The sequence below is a fragment of the Stegostoma tigrinum genome, chromosome 10, assembly GCF_030684315.1.
Source record: "Stegostoma tigrinum isolate sSteTig4 chromosome 10, sSteTig4.hap1, whole genome shotgun sequence".
Taxonomy (NCBI): domain Eukaryota; kingdom Metazoa; phylum Chordata; class Chondrichthyes; order Orectolobiformes; family Stegostomatidae; genus Stegostoma; species Stegostoma tigrinum.
The window spans coordinates 83948944-83974194 of NC_081363.1; the positions used below are offsets into that span (position 1 = coordinate 83948944).

Genomic DNA, 25251 nt, shown 5'->3' on the forward strand with positions numbered 1-25251 from the left:
GCATATATCAGCTATCCATTGTATAGAGTACAACTTCTTTGATATTTCCAAGTTGATTTTGGCTGGAATGTTACAGTAAATATCTTAAGTTAAATCTTGACCATTAGTTTTTTTCCTGTTTTGAACATTTGGGAAGTTTGCTTATTTCATGTAATCAAACTTCACATAGGAAATAAGACAGTCAAATTGCTGTTTGTGCACAACAACCTTATTACAATGGGATGACAAACAATTTGTTTCTGTAATCATGACTGAAGGATAATTATTGGTCAAAACACCAAGGTACCTCCTCTAGTCTTCTAGAAAGCAGTCAGAACTTATACAATCAAATGACCAGGCAGACATTCCCTCAGATTCACATCTCCTTCAAAGATAGCCTCCACTTATTAACTAAATGCAGGTATTATTGGCTAGGCCAACATTTGTTGCACATTCCTGATCACCCTCGAGGTGATGGTAATCGGGACCTCAAGTGTTAGGGGTACTGTTCAAGATTTGGCCCAGCAACAAAAGGAGCAATGACATATTCCCAAGTAAGGATGATGTGTGGCTTGGAAGGGAACGTGCAAGTGATAGTATTCCCTTATCCCAAACGTCCTTTTCCTTCTACACAGTAGAATTCACAGGCTTGGACGGTGCTGCCATAAGTAGCTTTGGTGAATTATTGGATTGTATCGTTTACCGTACAAACTGATTTCCACTGATCATTGGTGACATAGGGAATCAATGTTGACGGTGGCAAGAATATGTTGATTATTAGTGGCTAATCAAGCTGTTGCTTTATCCTGGATAGTATCAAGCTTTTTGAATACTGCCAGAGCTGCACTCATTCAGGCCGGTGGGAAGTATTCCATCACATTCCCGTCTTGTGGATGGTGGACAGGCGTTGACGAATGAATGGGGTTGAAAGACATTCCACAGGATCCTATCCTCCTGCGTCCGCAGCGTTCAACTTCTGCAAAGACGTCAACACAGTTGTACCTTTATCCTCGAGGTGGCTTGATGCTGGATAAAGACAGACCTTTCTCTTCTAGAGATAATGGGAACTGCAGATGCTGGAGAATTCCAAGATAATAAAGTGTGAAGCTGGATGAACACAGCAGGCCAAGCAGCATCTCAGGAGCACAAAAGCTGACGTTTCGGGCCTTGACCCTTTCTCTTCTAGTTCTGTCCTACTTGCCATAACCACATGCACGCGGGTCTCACCTTGATCCAACACGACGGCCTTCGTGGCAGCATCCACATGGCGGAGACAGCCCAAATACGCGCCGCAGTCCAGCGTGATCCGGAGCCGCTTGTTGAGGAACTCCCGGAGCCAGGCCGAGTCCATGGTGTCACCACCCAACAACCAATAAGGAAGGCAAAGCAAGCAGGTGGGCAACACCGGTACACATCACATGCCTGCGCTGGCGCCGTCCGCAGTTAACTCCGCCCCCGCGGTGATTGACAGGAGCCGATCGTGCCTCTTGCCTTTTTGAAATGTTCCGACCGTTAGAGGAGACGTATCGCGAGAGGAGGTACGTACACACACCCACCGCCGCCGCCACGCCCTCTTCAGACGTCCTTGGCATCCCGCCCCTCCTTTCGCGGAGCCGCACGAGGAACAGAAAGCGGCCTCTCGATTGGCCGACCGCCCCAGCGCCGCCACGCACCCTTCGGCTTTTTCCGTCGATCGAGGGCCTGAGAGTCGATGATCGATACGACCGATGATCTACGCTCACCGTCCCTTGCGTTTGTCGCTTTCCCCGACGATCCGGAGCAGATCGGTGTCCGGGTGTGAGGTTCCCAACGCCCCCAATAGTGGCTGGCCGCGGGGATGGCCGGATCGGCGCGGGCGTGGGGGCATCGCGATCGGCGCTCGGCTGGCCTGGCCTGCGGCCGGCTGGGGGAGGGGTGGGGGTGGCAGGCGCTGTCGGGGGGGGGTGGGGGGGGTAGAGCCGCAATGGCGGTCGGCGGCGGCGGCGCTCGGAGGGACTCAGGCAGAGCGGCTGCGAAACCGGCCGCCCCGCTCTCTCTGTCAGACATCGCAACCTCTGTCTCTCCAAAGCAAGCGCCATCTTGGCTCGGGGAGAGGAGCGGCGCGGCGAGACAGAAGCAGGAGCGAGTCGAGGTAAGCGGCAGGGAGGGAGAGAGTGAGTGTGTACGGTGGGAGGAGAAGGGGTGGGAGGGTGGGTGTTGGTAGTGGGGGGTGGGGGGGGTGGTTGGTGGACAGGCAGTGAGTGTGGGAGGAGGCGGACGGGGCGGTTGTACCGTTTCTTTTAATGGGAAATGGCCTCGATCTCTTGACAGGAATATTTTTTTTCCTCTCCTCATCGCCTTCGACGTGTGGCGGTATCGGGGCGGAGGGAGGAAATACCCAGGCCGGGCCCATCGACCCTTTTTCTCGCTCTCCTCGAGTTTTATTTTTTTTCCACCTCTCAACAACGAGGCGGCCAGCTCCCCGCTGCCCCCAACCTCGGGCCTCGCCTCATCCCTGGACCCCGCTGTACCACCGTGGGAGCATCGGGGATACTTAAAGGGTTTATAGAGTCCCCCCTTCGTACTCCTTCACCCCGCAACATCCCCTCCCCCCAAAAATCTCCGCGCAGCCTGTTTCTCCTTCATGCTTTCGGGCCTTGCCGGCCTTTCAAACTTTAATCCCTTGCTGCCTTCATCCTTCAAGATTGCCCTTATGGTTACAGTCCATAAGGTTCCAGCGACCCGCTCTCAACTTTTCCCCCCTCCCCTTTCTCCTTGCTTGCCCTGTTGACTTTGTAAAGGGCGTTTTATGAGGTGGGGGTGCGAACTGTGGGGAATTTAAATTTGAAGTTTTTTTGTTCTCTCGGTGAGTGTTTGGATTTTAGAACCAACGCTGACTTTTCAGAGAGAGGATCTGGCTGTCTTAAAAATGATATCACAATCCATTCGCAATGTGTTTAATGCGAAATTTCAACCTGTTCGTGGTGACTGTGACAACCAATATTTTGTGGTATTTTAATACCAAAATAGTCGTTTTCACGTGTTGCTTTCCCTCCCCTTTTTAAATTTATTTTCTTGATTATTGGAATTCAAAAAGTAAGTTGTAACCAGTTATTGAGACTTACTGATTAATTATGGAGCAATATTTTTTTGTGATCAACACCAAGGACAGTGCCTGAAAATAACTGAATCCAAAAATGTTGAATGAGACAAGTCACATAAGACAAGTCAAAAAATGTTGCCCCCAGGGGATGTGTTAAATGGTTTTAAATTAATATTTTATTGAATGAGATCTGACAGGACAATGTGAGATCTTTCAAGAAAATTGCTTCATTTTAAATTTGGTGACATAACCAACCGGCTCAATGAACAAAATGTTATGAGATCCTCTCACTTGTGAAATGAATACACCAAAACTGGCCCTCTAAGTTACAAATGGTAATGAAGGTGTATCCACCTAGTCCACTCAATCTTAATTTCTCTTCTCTTGATGAAGCTGATTTATGCCAGGATGCAGTTTGACTTGTATTCTGTTGGTTGTCTTTTGGTGTCAGTGGGTGTTTTCTGTCTATACTCAACGTCCACATGCTATTCTGCAGGTGATCGAGTAAGAGGCCTAGTTGCCTAAATCTGAGATCACATAACCAAAGATTCTTGGAGTTAGTAACCCTGTGGTTTAGTCATCTTCTCATAGTTACATGGCTCTTGATACATTTCCCACTCAAGCCCCTACACTCTGTGATTTATCCAGTGCTAAAAACCCTTTATTTGGCTTTGACTGATAAAGGAAATAATCCTAACTTCCCAACCATTACGTTATATAGTCATATGGGGCTAGTTTTATATCAACCTGTTCACATGTCTAAGGCAGGTGGGCTTTAACCCAGGCTTTCTGGCCCAGAGTTAAGAACATTACCATTGCACCACAAGAGCCTTAGACATAAACTGCAAATTACCATTAGTTCCCTTGTGGGTGATCCTTTTGAGGCTAGATGAAGTGTATTCAAGTCTGAGAGAGACAGATTTCTAATCACTAAAGGAGTCAAGGGTTATAGGAAAAATGGCAGGAAATTAGAGTTGGAGGTTATCAGATCAGGCATCAGCTCATCAAATAGTGGAGCAGACCTGCTGGGTTGAATAGTGGAGTCATGCTTGTACATCTAAACTAGATTGTGATCTACATAAATGAGACATCAATTCTGATAATGTATTGCTTTATAAGCAAAACATTTGATTTATGCTTATCATTTTGAGTTATTTCCATTGTGCTTGTTTTATACGTTCAGTTGTCTGGTGTAGTCATGAAACGTTTATTTTTGAGCAAATGTCCTATGTAATCTTCAAAGCCTTCAAACAGGGACTTGAGCATAAGGTCAATTTGCTATTGTTTGAAAACACAATTTCTGCTCCACATCTGAATTTAGTTGAACAGATAATTAACATTTGGCTATTGAGTATTTACTAAAAAAAGTGAAGGTGATAGAATTTTATTGTTAGTTTGTAGGATTTGGGCGTTGCTGATTAGGCCATTGTGTGCTCTTCCTCACAGCATTTGAGAATGTGGTGCTGAGCTGCCTTCTTGAACCATTGCAGTCAATGTGGTGTAGGGAACCAATAGTTCTATGGTTTTGATCCAGCAACTGTGAAGGAGTGATGATGTATTTCTAGGTGAGGATGGTGTGCGTGGTTGGGAGGGGAATATACAGGTGATTGTATTCCTTTTCACTTGCTAGCTTTGTTCTTGTTGGTGATAGCGGTTGTGAATTTAAAAGGTGCTGTCACAGGATCATGGGCCACCTACTACAGTGCACCTCCTGGATAAACCCAACAGCTGTGTGCAGGTGGATGTAGTGTTAATTGAGCAGCTTGCTTTGTCCTGAATGGTGTCAGGCATCTTGAGTGTTGTTGGAGAGGTATTTATCCAGGCAAATGGAATGTGTTTCATGATTTGTGCACCTGACTTGTGCCTTGTGGATGGTGGAAAGGGCTTTGGCTAGTCAGGAGGTACGTGATGTGCAGAATTCCTAGCCTTTTGACCCGCAATAGTAGCCATAGTATTTGTATGATTCGTCTAGAACAGTTTCTAGTTAATGGTATCCTGCTGGATGTTAATATCGAAGTGTTCAGTGATGGTAATGTCATGTAATCTTGGGACAATGATTGGGAAATCATAATTGACTGGCACTTGTGTGCAAATGTCTCTTGGCACTTAATGCAATCCTGGGTGTTGTCCAAGACTTAGTGCATATGGACACGTATTGCTTCAGTATTTGAGGAGTGGTGATGGTTCTGATCATTGTGCATTCATCACTAAACGTGCCCAGTTTGGTCTCTGTGATGAATGCCATTAATAATAGTTGGGCTGAGATCACTATCCCAAGTAACACATGCAGAAGTTCCCTTGGGCTGAGGTGATTGACTTCCAGCAACCACAACCACCATCCTTTGTGCCAGGTACGATTCCATCCAGCCAAGAGAATACCCCTGGTTCCCATTAACTTTCATTTTATCACTGGTTCTTGAATTCATGCTCTTTTAAATGTGACCTTCATGTCAAGGACAAGGCCTTTTTAGGTTACCTTTGGAATTCAACTCACTTATCCATATTTGGACCAAGGCTTGTGATGAAGTTCGAAGTGGAAAGTAGAGGCTATCATGTCTATCTCCGCTACTCCACTTTCCAGCTTTTTGTCCATACCCTTTTAGTTTTGAGAGATTTTGAGTACCGTTGTTAAAGGTTTCTGCCTCCACCATTTTCAGGTATTGAGTTTGAGGTACCCACCAATGCCTGAATGGAACATTTCTCCTTGTACCCTCTAATCCACCAACAATTGATTTAAGTCGCTGCTTGTTTATTTGTCTCTTTGCTTATGAAAATAGAGCAGGGGGGAAATAACCTCCCAGGCTCCCCTTTTGATGCATTTTGATTTATCTGATGCCTTCTCTTCCAAGGATGGCTTTCTAACCTTTCCGGTCTTTCCCTTGGGTTTGGTGACATCTTTGTAAATCTTCCCTATTCTTAAGCGTGATTGCTTTTTGTTTGAAAATACAGTGACGAGAACTGAGCACAGTACCCTAGCTATGTCCAAACTCGTGTTTTAGAAATTTACAGCTCAACCTTCCAGCCTTTATAATCTTTGCCTATGATAATAAAGGAAAATATCCCATTTTATCTACTTGCCGTACTGCCTTCAGGAATCTGCAGCCATGTACTGCAAAATCCTCCTCTTTCTCTACTGTTCTCGGTGCCCTCCCATTTATTGTGTAATCTTTTGCCTTGTTTTCCCCTTTGCATGTGCATCAGTTCTTCAGATTGGATTCTATTTATCGCTTGTTCATTGACTCAGCCAGTCCATTGATGCCGCCTTGGCGAATATAATGACTGTTCAATCTGTATTTCCCATTTCCCGTTGTTGGAGAGAGGTACAATACTATTTTCTCTTTCAACTTCCAACATCACCATTTCCATATGGCACACAAACTGGTCAGAGCAGCAACGTGCTTGAATCAAGGTATCTGCTGTCTTTGGAAATGGTGTGTAGCAAGAATGAAGTAGAACTTGAGAACTAGATTGTCCCACTGACATTACCCTCCGCCAACTGATGCTTGTATTTGACAGTCATTGCAGGATCTGATCCAGTTTCTACAGTCCTCTAGTTAATTTGCTGTCCATCTCCAGTTTCGTTCTGCTTGTCCTCAAAAATGTCTTCTTCACCTTTTCATCCTGGTGAATCACTATTTGAGCTGTTATGCTCTCTTTTGCTGCCCACTGCCTAATAAAATGTCAGACTTGTTTCTGAATGTAGTGAGTGGTTTTCATAAGTTATTTGTTGCACAAATGGTACATCTTATATTCTTGACCAATAAGTTGAAACTTCCATGAATAGCTAGATTAAAAGTGATATCCATTTTATTCTTCAGTTAAAAGAAATAATATGACTTTTCATGTTGATTTTCAGTTTGAAAGTCAATAACCCCCATTCCAAAACCATCTTGTTTCACTTTCATTTTGAGGACAGTATAGTTTAATTTTCAGTTTCTCAAATCTTCTCTTACTTCAGTGTTCGTTGTTAATCTACTTCTAGTTTCCTGAGGGACCATCACTCCAGCAAGATTTGTGATCACATTTGAAAGTGGCCGATTGGCTGTGGAAAGTATCACCTTAAAGCTTAATCTTGTTCTTGCAAGTAATGAGCACGCTTCAACAGGCTTCAAGGAATGAAAATTTTGAGTTACTTCCTTAAAACCTAGAGGGTACAGGACCTGTTTATGACCTTTGTCCTGGCTGATGCCATCTAAGTCAGAACAAACTCCAAGATTGAACCTAGGAATTCTGAATCTGTATGCAACAAAAATATACTATGTGGTTCAAATATCCATTGAATGTTTGCTAAACCAGCCTTATTGTGATTTATCTGAGTTATCATTACAAATTTGACTGGGTATTACAATTAACTACATCGGGCATTGCTTAATTTAAATATCTTTCGTAAGTATAGAAAAGATGTTTAACCATCAGAAGATAACCATTTTCCAAAGGTTTTAATTTCACTTCAGACATGATAAGAGAGACTAGGACCCGAGAGCACAGCCTTAGAGTAAAGGAAATACTGTTTTAGGTCAGACAGAAGGGGAAACTTCTTCAGCCAGAGAACGGTGAATCTATGAAATTCACTGCCACAGAAGGCTGTGGAAACCAGGTCATTGAGTATATTTAAGACGGAGATCGATAGGTTCTTGATTGTCAAGGAGATCAGGTAGGAGAAAGTGGGAGAATTGGGTTGAGAAACTTGTCAGCCATGATTGAATGGGGTAAAGACTCGATGGGCCGAATGGCCTGAATTCTGCCCCTAATGTCTTATGGCCTTATCATGTCTCAAATCTGTGGTTGATGTGTTGCTACTTCTGTACAGACTGAATTGCAGCCACTGGTCACCTGTTGCCAAGTGTGGGTCAATTTACAAACCCTCCAGACTGTTATATGAAGCAGGGGGTAATCTATATTTTAACTCCAACTAGTCACGATAATTCTGTCAAGATAAATATCCTCGTCTGTCAGTTTCAGGTTTTTTTTGCAGCAAACCCCCCCCCCCCCCCCAATTATGACAATATAGGCATAATCAATGCAACTATTTCTCATATTGACATGAGTGAAATGCATAACGTAGTGTTAAATCTGTGCTGCAGAACTTGCAGACCTTGTGCACCCTGATTAATTGGCTGATTTTTGTTGGGAGTACCCAGTCTTGCTAACCTTTGTCTGTATTCTTTGTTTAAAGGAAACATCACCAATACTTGGGATTACTTCTCAAATGGTTTTTCATTTTGTATCTTTTGCCCTGTCTGCGATGGAAATGTCACATTTCCTGAGGGTTGTCCTCAGGAAATCCTTCAACCTGGATCTGGCCCTATCTTGCATTTGCTGCCCAGGTTTAAGTTATGAATGCATGACCACCATGCATTTTAGTAAATTGATGTCCACTCCATCTAAGCTGGGCTGTGAATTCTTCAATGATGGGCAATTCCTGCTCTTTGAATTGTCTGTGTTAGGTGTCTCATATGAAACCTGTTAAACTATTTAACATGGCTGAAATAGGTAATCTAGAAATTACCTGTTGTAGGAGCATCAGTGTTACAACAGTTTTATACAGAGCTAGTTCTGTTGTAAGCTTGTTTCCTTCAGAAGACTAGCAGAAACAGAATTGCGTGATCAAATTTAACTTGTCTATTTGTCACCTTACACTCAATGCAGGCATTTCTTGAGATTGTGGTTTGAAGATGGGTGAAATTATCAACTGTGTTTAGAGTTGTGTTATTGATAATTATATCAAGGTGGGGTATTGTCAGTTTGGTGATTAGTGGAGCAGCTCTTTTTTTTTCATGAGCTCATGGTTTTCATCAGCTGGATTTGAAAAATTTGTTGAAGGCTATGTTTGCAGTATGACAGCAGAGCATAGACATCACCTAACAAAAATTCCTGTATTGTTATTTCTGTCTGACTGCATTTGAAGAGATTGCTACCACTGAGTGTAATTTCCAATACAGTTTTGCATCAAATGCCCCACAAAACATGGCAATGAATTTATTGAGTAGGGGATAGGCCATGTTACGCTCCTGCTTCACAGCATTTGTTGCTTTGAAGAGGTTAGCACATTCATTACGCTCAACAACTCTAGTCCGTTGTGAAACTGTCATATCACAAGGCCAAAAATTTTCAAACAGGATTGGGCCACTTGACCTCTCAAGCCTGCTGCGCTGTTCAGTAGGATCATGGCTTATCTGACATACCACATGTCCACTTTCTTGCAATTTCCCCTTTGATCTTAGATTCTTATCAATAGAGGAAATTATCAGCTTTAAATATACACCAGGACTCTGCCCCACAGCTGTCTGTGGCAAGGAATTCCAAAGACACTAAACCCTCAAGAAATTCCTCCTCACATCAGTTTAACTTGGCACTCCTTTATTATGAGGCTATGCCCATGGTCCTAGACACACACACGTGAGGGTAAATATCCTCTCTTGATTTAGCCTGCCAACTCCCCACACTGCCCTTCCCTTAAGAATTCTATGTTTCCATAAGATTTTCTTTGCATTGTTCCAGTGCGTAGAGCCCCAACCTGCTTAGCCTTTTTTCACAGGACAAACACAGCCAAACCAGTGATCATCCTAGTAGTAACAGTGCGGAGCTGGAGGAACACAGCAGGCCGAGCAGGAAAGCTGACGTTTCGGGTTGACACCCTTCTTCTGGAGAAGGGTCCTGAACCAGCATGTCAGCTTTCCTGCTCCTCTGATGCTGTCAGGCCTGCTGTGTTCCTCCAGCTCCACACTGTGTTATCTCTGACTCTAGCATTGGCAGTTCTTACTGTGTCTGAGTGATTGACCTAGTGAACCTTGGATCTGTCTCCAATGAAATTGTATCATTCCTAAAAGGGTCTAAATCTGCTCATGGGACTCCAGATTTGGTCTCACCAACACCATATACAGTTGAAGTAAGACTTCCCCAGGTGAATAAATCTTAAAACGTCAGAAACGGATGCAGAAAATAATCAAGGCACCTAATGGAATGCTGGCCTCTGTATCTAGAGAACTGGAGTACAAGGATGCAGAAGTTATCCTGCAGCTGTACAAAACTATAGACCCCATTTGGAGTACCTTGAGCGGATCTGGGAACCACGTTGTAGAAAGGTTACGTTGGCCTTGGAGGGAGTACAATGTAGATTTACGAAAATGATACCTGGGCTTGATTCATTAAGTTATGGGAGACGTTATAATGTTTTCTACAGAATTTAGAAGATTAAGAGGTGATCTGATCAAAGTCTTCAAGATATTAACAGGAAAAGATAGGGCAGATAAAGATAAACTATTTCCACTGTGAGGATTCTAGAACTAGGAGATTCTGAGAGCTAGAGCCAGACCATTTCGGGAGATGTTAGGAAGCATTTCTTTTTATGGTGGTAGAGATTTGAGACTTGTCTTCTACAAAAGGTGACAGATGCTGGATCAGTTAATTTTAAATCTGAGGTAGATACATTTTTGTTAAGCAGAAGTATTAAGGGATGTGGGCCAAAGGCAATTATATCGAGTAGGTAACAGATCAACCAAGATCACATTGAATGGTGAAACAGGTTCCAGGGGCTGAATTGCCTGTTCATGTTTTCATGTTCCTGGCAAATTTGACAGCTATTACATGTGGTGAGATTCCTCTGAGATCGTTATAGTAAGATTTTTTGTTCTTGAAGTATAACACTAAATATTTGATGAACAGTTTAAACTGCTGCATTTCAGGCCATTTAGTATTGGAGAACTTCAGATTCCCCATACGTGATATCATGCCCTATTGTTCCAGTATTGGCGTATTAAAGATAACAAAATGTGAGGCTGGATGAACACAGCAGGCCAAGCAGCATCTCAGGAGCACAAAAGCAGGGTTGGTGTATGGACTGAAAACAGTTTACTGGACAGACAAATCAGATGTGGCTACGCAGGGCAGAACAAATGACTTGGATATATATGGGCCATGACCATAGTGCAGGAATATATTCTCAAAGACGATTCCACTTTGGCAGAATAGAGATTAAAGATTAGGTCCAAAGCACAAAGTTCACAGGCTGACACTGTGGGACAACTGTGAGAAATTATATTGGAACTTTGAAACCTAGTCATTAGTATCCATGTCATTTTTTTGCATCTGCTCTCCACATAAGCTCAGGATAGTGTTGGCATCTCTGATAAAAATGTCTGAGCTTTGATTGTGACCTTACATTGTATTTCCTCATGCTCAGGTGAGTGCTCCATGGCTGATGTCAGCACGGACCGAGTTCAAACCCTGAGCCATCTGTAAACCTGTCCTACTTTAATTTTTTAATATTTTCGCTTTAATGTGTTTATTATATGCAAATAAATGAATGTCTGATGGATCAAATGGTATGCTGCCCTGGGAAAATCATTGGGTGCACCATTTAGCTTTGCTTCTAGTAGTTGGAATTAGATCATGAAATCATTTTCAGAAATGCTGCCTGTCTTAATTTCTAGAAGGTGGTGTTTATGCCCAACTGCCTCTTCCTAAATTAAGTTCTGTAATAACTGATCCGACTGACTTGGGCCTTCAACAGATATTGATACAGTCGCTTCCCCAGCCGAGGCGACTTTCATTTCTGCAAAATTAGGTGGAAAATTTGATTTGTGGGACTTGAATCCACAATTTGATAAACACAAGGTGATACTTGAAAGAATGCTACCTCCTCAGTATCTCATCCAGTTCTGAAACTTTGTCCTGTGAATGAGCATTCAAATAACTTGTGTTGTGCTCCTTCTGACTCAAATGAGTAACTAGCAGTTGTAAAACGTAATTTTTGAAAGTACATTTTATCATATACAAGATGACTTGAGTTCAAATCTCTTATTTTGGCCAACAAATGCAGCACTGTGAATATAGATTCAAAAAGTGCTCAACCTATTTGAATCCACATTCAGTTCATGTTAGAATTGAAAGTAGTTTTTATTGTCACATACTCGAGCCCAGGGTTTTAGGAGTACAGTGAAAAGTGTACTGTGTCATACCTAAGTACAAAATCTTGGGTACAAAGTAGAAAAACAAGGAAATAAAGTTTAAAAATTCAGTATGATATTCAGTTCTTAAGTGTTTAGCCGTGCTGGGTTTGTACTTCCCACAAAGGCTTGAGCTTGTGTGTGCTCGACACTGCCATAGATGCTTGCTTCCTCGCTCTCCCCTGTGCTGGACATGATCTCCAACCCACTGCACGAAAGTTGACTCCCTCCCACCATCGCCATTGGAAGAAACCTTGTTTCAGGCATGCTGGACACTTGGAAGTTGCTGATGTCTCCACAGAAGGTAAATAGGTTAAAAGGAGAAAAAAGGCTGTGAAAGAAGGACAAATAAAAGTAAGAGCAGATGAGCTCTGGGCAGGAGTCCACATGCTGTGCTGCTACTCCATCACCATCTTGACAGCTAGTGTCTCCCTCAGGAAGATTGAGTTCAGCCTTAAGGACTTGAGCACGTCATTTAGGCTAATGGATGCATATGTTGCTGAGCATGCACGGATGTGTGGTTGGGGCCAGGGAGTGGTGTAAAAGTAGCTATGCACTAAGGCCGACAGATGCATGCTTTCTTCAAGTGCGATCAGATAACTTAAGAGCAGGAGCCCATCCTAATCTTTTTCCTGCTGAATCTAGGGCTAACCTACCTTAGATTGGCAACACAACCCAGTCCGGGTATCAAACCTAGAGGAATCCTGCCTTCTTGCACTTGGTGAGCAATAACTTGCATTTGTCTTAATGCTAGTTCAGTTACAGGCAGCAGAACTTCGATCACATCGAATGTGAGGTAGTCCTACAGAACAGTAGACTGTTGAATTTAAAAGTGACAAGCTCATGGGCATTTCAGCAGTAAGGACTCAAAATCAATAGGCTGCAATCGTACAGCAACCATGGTCAACAAGTGAAGTAAAAAACAGCGATAGAAATGCAAAGGCTTTCTCACACAAGGGGAAGCTACTCTGGATAGGAAAGGTTGTAAAAAGCAGCAATGTTTTTAAAAGAATGAAAATGTGCTAGAGATATAAAGCTAACAGCAAACACATCCATCAATATAGTAAGACCTGATGGTAAGTAGGCAGACATGTTTCAAGTGAAATTTAACAATATGAAATATTACATTTTTGAAAGAGAAATTATAGGCAATATAGACTAAGTAGCACATCCTTTAAAGGGGAATGGATTTGAGGATTCTAATATACAAATCTTTGAAGGTGTAGGGACTAGTGGTTCCTCCTGCCTCATTTGCGTCACCACATTTCTTGTGTCTGTTTGTCCTCACTCTCCTGCTGCAGATGACTTGAGCATTTTACTCTTTCGGCTACGTACGTCAATGCTCCTTCAATTTTCTCTTTCATTGACCTTTACTCATCACTCCACATGAAGTTTCTCAGCTGAAATATTCTACTCAGTTTGGAGCCCCTCACTTTAGGAAGGCTGTTGAGCTCAGGCCACAAGAATGCAGTGATTTATTAGAATGGAGGAGCAAAGGAATTTTGAATACTCTTCCAACTCACTCCAGGCTCGTGAGGGGGTTAAAAATGTTACCAAAAGGGCAAATGAAAGATGAGAATTGAGATATATATCAAGAAGTTATGTTTTGGATGTATGCATCCTTCCTAAGACTCCACCGAGAATATCACGTTCATGTATAGCCTATGCAGATTTACTAGAATTAGACAAATGCTTGAAGGAATAATATGACATTATGTGGGATAAATGTCATTATACTTCCTTGAGCTTGAACGGTTGGGGTGACTGAATTAATGCATTTAAAATAGCATAGGGATTCAGCTGGTACAGAGAAACAATTTCCTAGTGGTGAACATTGAACAAGGGGATCTTGAGTGGCCTAATTTTAATTTTGAATGAAACCATGAAGTACTTGGATACGAAGGTGAGTTTGTAATCTGGTGTTATCGCAGCAAAAGGCAGTTGATGCTTTTGAAGCTTCCAACCAAATGTCCCTCCAAGCTGCGCAGCCATACAGTCCTCTGAGGATATGTGCAAGCTGACTGAGTCACTTCTGCTTTCTCCAGCCATTGTCATGAATGGACCTTGGCGGTCCGCTCAGTGGTTGGAAAATTATTTCAGTGTTTTGAGGTGTGGGGAGAACTCTGTTGAAATACCTATCATACATAATTTGCTTGTGTAACTGAACATCCTTGAAGAGCTGAATGGCTGCCTCTTGTTCTTGTAGTTTTTGTATTATAGCTGAGCATGCCTGCCTTCCTTTGCCCATGTTTAACTATTTCAAAGGACAATTAAGAGTCAACCACGTTATTGTGCATAACAACTCAAATGTTAGGCCAGACCAAATAAGGATGGCAGAATTCTTTGTTTATCGAACCTGATAGGCTTTGCAATAATTAATAGTTTGTCATGGTCACTATCACTGAGACTAGCTTTTAATTTGAGATATTAATTGAATTTAAATTCCACCATCTGTCACAGTGGGATTTAAAACAGGCTTCAGAGCATTAGCATGGGTTTCTGGATTACTAGTCCTATGATAGTGCGCGATGTTGCTGACTTACTCCATATGCACACAGTGTGGTGCTAATTCTGTGAAAAGCAAGCTTTCTCCTTGCCCAGTTCCAGTTGTAGCAACAATGCAATTGCTGTTTGTGACTGCTAATTCAACACCAAATCATGTCTTTTTAGCTGTAAGCAGCTAGTAATCTATGAGCTGAATTTGGCTGGTAAAACAGCATTATATTTCAACTTAATGCTGATCTGACAGCCTTGAGTCTTGGGTGGGTTTATTCACTTTCCAATAGCTGTGTTGTTGCGACTACCTGTGTGCAAATGAAATATTTTGTCTGATGGGATTGTAGTCCTATGCTTTCGTGAATTATTTTGCCATTATTCTTCATTCCTTGTTTCAACATGGTTTCTGGCAGCCTACTGGAACCTCATTCAAGAAAAAGTCTTGGTGAAGACATTGTGAGAGGTTTGCTAGACTGGTTCTTGAAGCTGCTCAATATTGAGGTTTTTTACTGAAATGTTTCTTTGTCTTTAACTACTTGTGGCATTTGATGGACATGGAAGAACAAATGAAACAATGGCCTGCCCTGCAGTTGCCTGCACTGTTCATTGCTTTGGAAATTAGGACATTCTTTGGTCTGTGGATCAAATGATGTAGTCGATCATATACCAGTGCTTTGTTCATGAAAGCCTCCAAGAAGTCTCGAACTTATCTTTTTTGAGGAACTGTAAGTTGCTGACCAGTTGTGGTCCACCTGTTTGGTGAGCAGGAGAACCCAGTTGAAATTACAATTTCCAATTCATTTCTTTCCAATGAATTCCTCGCTGTAGGTGCTTTCTGCAGGACGTCTTTTAATGTCAGAATTCTGTTGTACGTCAGTTTCATGGTCCCTGAAAGAAGTTAGATCTCGTTCTTGTGGCAATGAAACCTGTGGGAATCTCCCTGCTGCTGCAGCTTTGATCCATCATTACAACTGTTGATGTTGCATGAAAATATTCCACCTGAATCACCGTTGAGGACTTGTAATGGATTACAATTTTTGTGGTTTCCCTCCTGATATTACAGTCATGGATGACCCTGCCATGTTGAGAACTCGCGTCCGCATTGCTCTTGGGATCAACAGAGCATTCTCCTCTCCACCATAGCAAGATGGCAATTTGTGGAAAAGATTTCAGTGTATATGTTGCAAACTGTGCTTCATTTTCAAGTAGTTATCAAAAAAGACTGCACTATCACTAATTTCAGTTTGTTCAATGTTTATATAAAAATCAAGTACAAAATCTTAACAATTTTAGCATGAAAAGTAATGTGATTAAAGTTGGTTGGAATCGTTCGTTAGCTGTAACCAATAACACCTTTTTAGGGAGCCTATAATTCTGAGACTCTTCATAAAATGATGATTGATCCAGGGCCACATCTGGTGCTGCTTGGGCAGATGGCCAAGGTAATTTTTAACAACTTTTAAAGAGGAAATGGAGGTTGGTACAAAATGGAAAGAATTCCAGAGCTTGGGCTGGGGCATCTGAAGACATGGCCACCATTGGAGGAACAATTGTAATTTGGAATGGACAAGAAATCATCAGATGTTGCTTTAGAGAAAGGGTGAATTTGTGGAACAGGAAGAGTTTGCAGACATGTGAAGAGGGAAAGGTCACAGATTTGAAAATCAAAATGATTTTGAAATCAAAGTGATGCTTGATGGGGCAATGGAACTAGCTGGCAGCAGAATAAAACTTGAATTTATAATGATAGCATCGAAGAGAGCAGCCAAAAGTACATTGGAAAAGCTGAGTCTGAAGGTAATTTAGGCATGGGTGAGGATTCCAGATGAGTTGAGGCAGCTAATGTTTAGATGGTGTTACAGAGATGGAAGCCAAAGAGAGAGATCAAATAAGGTATGTTGCAAACAAATTGGCTTAATCTGACTTTTGGCAGGGAGAAGAATGCCGTCAGTAACTAGGCACTGGGGACCAAAACCAACTGTTTTCAGTCTTCCCAACATTTGACTGGGAGAGAACTTCTAGTTGGATGTCTGATGAGCTGCCTGATAAAACAGTATTAGTGGAGGTGGTAGGGAGGTGGAGCTAGATATTATTAACACACATGAAAATTAATACTCTGCCTTTGTTCCCTTGAATTAAATAAGCCTACCTTGTTGGTTAGTTAGCTCAGCCCACTGGCTAGCTGGTTCATAGTTCATAGTGCAGAGTGATGATGATAGCATGGGTTCTGTTCCAGCGCTGGCATGAAGGATTCTCCTTCTCAACCTCTCCCTCGCCTGAGAGAGCAACCTGTGATCTGCTTGGACTACAATGACTTTACCTTTACCTTTTTGAATTTGTGTGCAAACATTGGGGTTGATTATTTCACTTAGCTACAGCAGCTAACATTGAATGAAGTTCCTGCCTTCACAACCTCTCCTCCCCTGAGACGTGGTGATCCTCAGGTTAAACCACCACCAGCTATCTCTCTCTAATGAGAGAGCAGCCCTATGGTCTGGTAGGGCATGGTGACATTTTTAGAAAATTGTCTTTTGGTTGTAGGTGATTTTATTTGTCTTAATTAGACGACTGAGATTAACACAATCCCACTGTAAATTCAACATCTCTCATCAAGATCTTCCTGCTTGGTTTACTGGGACCTTCATCTACAAAATTATACCTTCTGTCTTTGTGGAGTGTACACTGATGATCTGTATCTATCTACTATCTACTTCCTGTGCCAAGCCACATGGGCCTTTTCGTTGTTTATAGATTAGTTTCTAATCAACCTGTTCAGTGATGTGCAGGCCAGATGGATTCGCCATAATAAGTGTGGGGATAGGATGGGATGCTTTTTGGAGGGTCAATGCAGGCTCTATGGCTGAATGGCCTCTTTACTCACCAGCAATTTTATGGTTCTATTATGTTATTACACTTCTCTAGAGCATATGGGATTTGAACTGGGCTTCGTGGCTCAGGTAGGGACACTGTCACTGTTCCACAGGAGCCCTGCTTTCATGGTTTATATACGTATATAGTATTTTGAAAGGCTCATGCAAAATGTCTTCTGTGAGATTGGTTGGTCAGATGCAAGATCATGGTTGGTTAACATCATCACAAGCCTTTGTTTTTAAACTGTACAAACTGCTCTGATGAACTATTTCTGAAGACTCACTGGACTCAATGTTAACTCTGTCAATACAGTGTGGATCTAGAGGAACATAGACCAGGGAGTATCAGAGGAGGAGGAAAGCTGACATTCCGGGTTTACAACTTTCATCAGGATTGAGAACGGAACTTGGAAATAAATGGAGGGGTGGGACTCCGGGAACTTGGGTGAGACGTGATAGGTGGATGCACACAGGGGGAACTTTTGCCCTCAAACCCCCTCCCCCTAACAAAAGTAAGGACCGAGTCCCCTGGTCCTCTCATGACACCACATCGACTTCCACATCGCCCTTTGCCACTTCCGCCATCTGCAATCTGACCTCACCACCAAAGAGACATTTCCTTTGTCTGCCTTTTGTACAGACTGTGCCACTCCCTTGTCCACTCCACACGCAAGAATCCCCACCATTCCCACCACACCCAGCACCTTTCCCTACAAACGCAAGAATGCTACACCTGCCCCTACACCACCTCTCTGTCCTCTAAGGCTTCAGATGATATCTTTCCAAAACTGACAGGGATTCACCTGTACACCTCCAGCCTGGTCTACTATACCTGTTGTTCCCGATGTGCTGTCCTCCACATCGGTGAGCTCAAACGCAGACTTGAAATTCATAGAGTATCTGCACTCTCCACAATAATCAACATTACCTGGTTGCCAACCATTTTAATTCATTGCCCCCCATAGCTCTAAGACACAGAATTTAGCGGTTTCAAAAATCTCCCCACACCGGGCCTCGTCTCATGTCCAAACCTCCCTCTCGTCCCCACCTCTTTGACCTGACACAACCTGTCCATCTTAAATAAAAGCTGAAAGAACTGCATAACTTTGTGTGCTGTAAAGTAGGAATAAAAATGAAGTTGCTGGAAAAGCTCAGCAGGTATGCCAGCATCTGTGAAGGAAAAGTCAGAGTTCATGTTTCTGTTCTGGTGACTCTTCCTCAGAATTACCCAGCTCAGTTTATGAACTTCATGTTCGTCAGTGTTGCTGCCATAAACAAGTATTATACTGTATAAGACAACTTAGATTGAAACAGAACAACTTAATCACAGCAAATGGATTAATGTTGACGTGCTGCAGTGAACTGCACTTTTCTGATAGTCTCTGTCATTACACCTCTAGATCAAGTCAGATATAAACTCTGGTTCCTGATCCATGGGTTAGGTACATTACCGTTGTGCCACAAGAGTGCCCAGCTGTCCTATTCCATGTTTCCTTTCCTTTTTTTTCAAAAAAAAAAGGATGTTGGGGAAAAAAATGCACAAATTACCTGAAAACCTCAACAGTCTGACAGCATTTGTGGAGAGAAAGCAGAGTTAATGTTTTCGATCTAGAGACCCTTTAGAACAGTCTGAAGAAGGGTCACAGCACCCAAAACATCAACTCTGCTTTCTCTCCATGAATGCTGCCAGGCCTATTTCAATGTAAATGGTTTCACTGCATTCAACAGTGTCACACCCTTAACCAGAATCAATATAATTAGCAGCTATTGTGCCTGTCTGATTTTCTCATAGTGAATGCTGCTCCAATGTTTTAGTCAATCTTACTTGCATGACACTGGAAGTATTTCTTACTAGTCTGCTTTAGGCTCGTTGCTTATTTTGGGTAGATTACTGGATGTCTGTTGCACAATGTGTGCAGCAAATGGACTGTGTTTCTGCAAACAGTTTCAAGTGGTTTTGCACATGGAGTTTGACTGCAGGCATAATGAATGCTGCACTTACCTGCACTGCTGAATTTGAATGCAGGAAACTTTTGGCTATTCAGCATTGAGAATGAGAAGCCAGTACTGTTCTTAAAATGTTTTGGGTGATCGCCCAAGTCTGGAACATCACGTGAATCAGTGCAAGAGAATCTCAGAAAAAGCAATATTCAAGGAGGGCACAAAGGGCACTGGACATCATGTTGTAATTGATTTAGGAAGCTCTGCATTAGTGTATTATAATTGATCACAAAGTGCAAGTCTTTTGTCTGTTTCTAGTTCCATGTCTTCTGATCTCACTAAATTATTTCACTGTCTCCTGAAGCACACAAGGTGTCTTGCTGGTGGTGTTAATTATATTACTAATGTAGGGAGAGGGGGCTCTTACGGTACCGGGAAGGCAGGTTTCAAGCCCCATCTGCTCCACATGTTTGTAATAACATCACTGAACAGTTTGATTTGAGAAATATCTAGAATAGCAAATATTTCAGAAAATTCTTAGAGGGGAGGTGGTTCAGCTGAGGCAGTCATGAAGATGTCACCTTTTCAACCTTGCCCACCTGAAATGTGGTGACCAGAAGAGAGAGATGCAAAATTTCAGCCTATCAAGTCTACTCTATCTTTCGATCATGGCTAGTGTTCCTAAGCCCCATTCTTCCTGGCCCCTGTCTCCATAACCCTTGATCCTCTTACTAATCGAGCACTTACCTGTCTTCTGTCTTAAATACACTCAATGACTTGGCCTCCGCAGCCTTCTGCAGTAATGAATTCCACAGATTACTTCCTCCACATCTCAATTCTGAAGGGTCATCCCTTCACTCTGAGTCTGTCCTCCGGTTCTAGCCTCTTCTTGTGGAAATGCCGTCGGCTCGCTCACTATCCAGGCCTCTCGATATTTTATACGTTTCAATGAGATGCCTTTTCAAATTTTTAAACTCCATTGAGTACAGACTCAGAGTCCTCAACTATGCCTCACACGGCAAGCCCTTCATTCTAGAGATCATTCTTTTAAATATCTTCTGGACCCCTTTCCTTGGGTATGGGGGTCCAAAGCTGTTGACAATATTCCAAATGCAGTCTGAGATCCTGGTTGTTGAACAAAGTGACCTTGAAGTGCACGCTCATAGTTTGTTGAAAAGTGGAATTGCAGGTAGATAGGTTAGTGAAGAAGGAATTTGGTATGCTTGCCTGCCTTGTCAGTGCCTTGGGTATAGGAGTTGGGAGGTCATGGTGCAGCTGTACAGAACATTGGTTAGGCTACTTTTGGAGTACTGCATGCACTTCTGGTCTACTTCCTACTAGAAGGATGTTGTGAAACCTGAAAATGTTCAGAAAAGATTTACAAGGATGTTGCCAGGGTTGGAGGGATTAAGCTAAAGGAGAGGCTGAAGAGGATAGGGCTATTTTCCCTGGAGCTTTAGAGACTGAGGGGTGACCTTTATAGATGTTTGTAAAATCATAAGGGGTATAGATCGGATAAATATTCAAGGTCTTTTCCCTGAGTGGGGAAACGTCCAAATCTAGAAGGCATCCATTCAAGGTGAGAGGGGAAAGATTGAAAGGGGACTTAGGGAGCAACTTTTTCCATACAGTGTGTGGTGTGTATGGAATAAGAGATAACAAAGTGTGAAGCTGGATGAACACAGCAGGTCAAGCAGCATCTTAGGAGCACAAAAGCTGATGCTTTGGACCTAGACCCTTCATCACACGCTCTGATGAAAGATCTGGGCCTGAAGCGTCAGCTTTTGTGCTCCTAAGATGCTGCTTGACCTGCTGTGTTCATCCAGCTTCACACTTTTTGTTATCTTGGATTCTCCAGCATCTGCAGTTCCCATCATCTCTGTGTATGGAATAAGCTGCCAGAGGAAATGGTGGAAACTGGTACAATTACAGCATTTAAAAGGCACCTGTGTTTAGAGGGATATGAGCTAAATGCTGGCAAATGGGACCGGATTAGTTTAGACTGTGGGGTCAGACTGAAGGGTTTGTTTCTTTGCTGTACATCTCTATGACTCAATAGAGCCTCAGCGGGACGTCACAGTTCTTGCATTCATTTTAAGAGGACTAGAATACAAACATGGCACTTGCCATCTGAACTGCTGGCCAAATCTACATATTAGCCTTAGAAGAATCCTGAAATAGGACTCCGAAGTTCTGTTGTTCAGATTTCTGAAAACATTCCGCTTTTTTGAAAATAGTCAGTTCTTCTTCTCTTCCTACCAAAGCCTGTAATCTCACTTTGCCATATGTACTCCCTCTGCCACTACTTCTCCCACTCTACTAGCCTGTCTAAGCGGTCCTGGAGCCACCTTGTTTCCTTAACATTACCTGCCCTCCCTCCTGTCACTGTGTTATCTGCAAACTTAGCATCAATACCCTTAGTTCCTTTGGCTAGATTGTTGATCTATAATGTGCATAGTTGAGGTTCAAAAATGGACCCCTATGTGAAAAAGACCTGTTTATCCCCACTCTGCATTCTGCTGGTCAGCCAATCCTTGATGAATGCCCGTACATGCCCCTAACTCCATGGGTTCTCCTCCTCCTCCTCGCACGCACGCGCACACACGCACACCCCAGCAGCCTTCTAGAAATCCATATAGGGCATACCTACTGGTTCTCCTGTTGTCTAACCTATTCATTAGCTCCCCAAGAATTTTATCAGATGTATCAGACACAACTTCTCTTTGAAGCCGTGTGACTCAGCATTATTCTAGCATGCACTTCCAAATACGCTGCAATCTAATTGTTAGTTAAGAACTCTAAAATCTTACCAATGACCATGGTCATGCTAACTGCCCTCTAATTGCCTGTCTTCTTCCTCTCTCTTTTCAGAGGTATGTTACATTTAGCTATTTTTCAGAACTCTGGGACCCGCCCTGACTCCACTGTTTCTGGAAAGATCACAATCCAACTCTGCACTCTGCTTAGTTATTTCCTTCAGAATTCTGGGGTGTAGTCCATCTGATCTGGGTGATTTGTCCACCTTCAGACCATTGAACGTTCCCAGCACCACCACTGCAGTGATGGCCACTACACTCACCTCTGCCCCTGATGCACACTTGAAGTTATGCTGCTGGTATCTTCCACTGCAAAGACTGAAGCAAAGTAACTGTTCTGTTCCTCTGCCATTTCTTTGTTCCTTTATGACAGACTCACTTTCTAGACGTTCAATATTCACCCACTCCACCTCCACTTCCACTTTTACTTGTTTATATTACTAGGTAGCCTGCCCTCATTCTTCTTTTCCCCTTTGTGCTTGTTCAGTTACCCTCTAATTTTTAAAGACTTCCAAATCCTCTTGTTTCCCACTAATTTTCACCTCATTGTTTGCTTTTTCTTTTACATTTATGCTGTCCCCAACTTGCCTTGTCAGCTATGGTTTTCTCCTCCTGCCCTATATATGTTTGTTCTTCCTTGGGATGAATTTCTGCTCTGCCTCCCAAATTAGCTTCAGAAACTCCTGGCATTATGATCTTCAGGTTAAGCCACTGCCAGTCATCTTTCTGTAATTAGAATACAGTCATCTGGGATTATGTTACTTTACTTTTAAGAGTTCTTGTACAGTGTACTTTACCTGTAGATGAGGAGGTATATCATATCGCTGAATAGATTGTTTAGAAAATATCTAGTCAGCAATGAGTAATGTGCTTTTAAGGGTATTTTGTACAGTGTTCCTGCCTCTGAGCCAGACAGATCCAGGTCCAGACCCAAGTTCAAGTGCCACTTGCTCCAGAGATGTGTCATAACACATGAACAGGATTATGAGGAAGATATCTTGGAGCATTGAGACTGCCTGGAAAGTGGCAGTTTGAGCTTTATGGCAGCATTTTCTTTTGAATTGAAAGATTGGAGGTTCAGATTCCACACCAGAATTGCTGTTGATACTTTCATGCTTAATGTATTTACTGGGGTCTTGTGCTTCAGTGGTAGTGTCTCTACCTCTTTTACAAGGCCCTCCTGCTCTAGAGATGTGCAATATCGTCTTTTTGAACACGTTGATTCAAACATAACAAGGTGCGATACATAGTAGATATCGGGCTCTGCTAGTAGCATCCTTACCTCTGGACCAAGCATCCCATGTTCAAGTCCCCCCGAGAGACATAACGCCTCCAAACAGGTTAATTGGAAACTGTCTTGGAGCTTTAGTGATCCCTATCTTTTGAGCGAGGAAATCAGAGTTCATGTTCTGCCTGCTCCAGAAGGATACCATCTCATATTTGAGGCGTTTGATTAACAATATGTTGGATATTTATAAAGAGGAGTTGGAGTCAGACATTGTTGCATTCTGTATATCAAGATCCATCAAGAACATTATTTGTATCTAGTTTCACATTTCACCATCTGGCTTGGGATCTGAAGTACCTGAATTCTCCTCCTCCTTAGCTGTATGTCTGCTAACCATTCTTTATGCTTACGTTGTACCATTTCCCACAATTTTCCAAATGATTGCCATCAGTTAACTTGCCCCAAATTTTTCCCATTGGTGTGTTTGGAAATTATCAGTTCCTAGTGTCCTGCCAGTGCTTCAATCATTCTTCATACATGATCTTAATCAGTGATAGGAGTTTTCATGCTAGATAACTAAAACTACATTGTAGTTGTAGTTACTGAGAGACATTAGTAGGAGGAAGCTTGGAGGTTTCCCCTCTCTGCCCACTGTCCCTGCTCAGCACAGTGAGCCTAACTGTTTAATGTCAGACACATAAGTACAAACTGCCTCGACCACGATTTGTTTGAACTATAAAGTCGATTATGCTAAACAGTTGAATCAGTATAGAAATATGTAACTTGGCAAATAAAAGTAGTTTGTGGAAGAATCAGAAAACATTTGCAATGTTGTTCATTTGATAGCAGTGCAGCCTCGAAGTCCAAAGGGTGTCAGTACAAGGTTCAAGTCCCACACTTCGGTGCATGATCTGAGCTGTCACTCGTGCACATTATCGGGGATCTGTTTTTTAAAAATACTCACTATTGGTAGAAGTATAAACTGATATCTGTCTACCTAGATTAATGTTACTAATCCTATGCCACTGCTTGAACAAAAGTAGAAGGTTCTCCTAATGCACCTCTCTCAACCAACACCGTTTCAGTATCGGTATTAATTTTCTGATATAACATTGACCTTTTTCTTTAATTGCTTTTATAATGTTAGCAAGACTCTGTTTATTTCCCACAGTTGTGTTGTTTATGTAGCAATTAGTTGTGCAAATTAGTGTCTTGTGCATTGAGTCACAGTTAGATCAGACTGGCCAAATCCTTTCCCAAAACCTAAATTTCACAAACAACTGACTTTCAAGGTCATTGGCTTTGATCAGCTGGTTTTATTACGTTTAACATGCAACTTGAAATTGTTTTCTAGGTTACTTGGCCTAGCCACATAACCATTGTTTTGTCTTACGTTATATTTTGGAACACTTTTTTTGAGATGCCATTCTTCACTGAACAACCTCTTTGTTCTTTTTTAAAAATGATCTCAAATGCTATCTCTTGATTCAGACTTCTGGTCTTTCCTTCTATAACTTGGCACTCGCCTTCCAAGAGTAGCTTCTGCACTATCTGTAGCTTTCGAGCTGTTCGTTGAATCATAGAACCATACAGCACGGAACTGGACTCTTCGGTCCAACCTGTTCATGCTGACCAGATAGCCTAAATAAATATGGTCTCATTTGCCAGCATTTGGCTCATATCCGTCTAAACCCTTCCTGTTCATCCAGGTGCCTTTTAAATGCTGTAATTGTACCAGTGTCCACCATTTGCTCTGGCACCTCATTCCATACACACACCACCCTCTGAATGAAAACGTTGTCCATTTGGTTCCCTTTCAATCTACTCTCACCTTAAACCTATGCCTTCCAGATTTGGACTTTTCCCACCCTGGGGAAAAGGCCTTGTCTGA

The 25251-nt window shown here is 42.4% G+C and overlaps 2 protein-coding genes across 4 annotated transcripts in view; one reads left to right on the top strand and one right to left on the bottom strand.

The window, feature by feature from the left end:
* The window catches only part of exd1 (exonuclease 3'-5' domain containing 1), a 51905-nt gene extending 50409 nt beyond the window's left edge, over window positions 1–1496 (bottom strand). The window contains exon 1 of one of the 2 annotated variants that reach the window (XM_048537700.1): window positions 1207–1496. In XM_048537700.1, coding sequence (XP_048393657.1) covers window positions 1207–1330 — 124 coding nt within the window. In that variant the 5' untranslated portion in view covers window positions 1331–1496. The remainder of the gene's footprint in view (window positions 1–1206) is intronic. The other variant, XM_048537699.2, reaches the window with a different exon arrangement.
* A 436-nt stretch (window positions 1497–1932) lies between these two features.
* Window positions 1933–25251, top strand: part of ino80 (INO80 complex ATPase subunit) — a 177304-nt gene continuing 153985 nt past the window's right edge. For both annotated transcript variants that reach the window (XM_048537886.2, XM_048537889.2), the window contains exon 1: window positions 1933–2110. The gene's annotated coding sequence lies outside the window, so the exon portion shown is untranslated. The remainder of the gene's footprint in view (window positions 2111–25251) is intronic.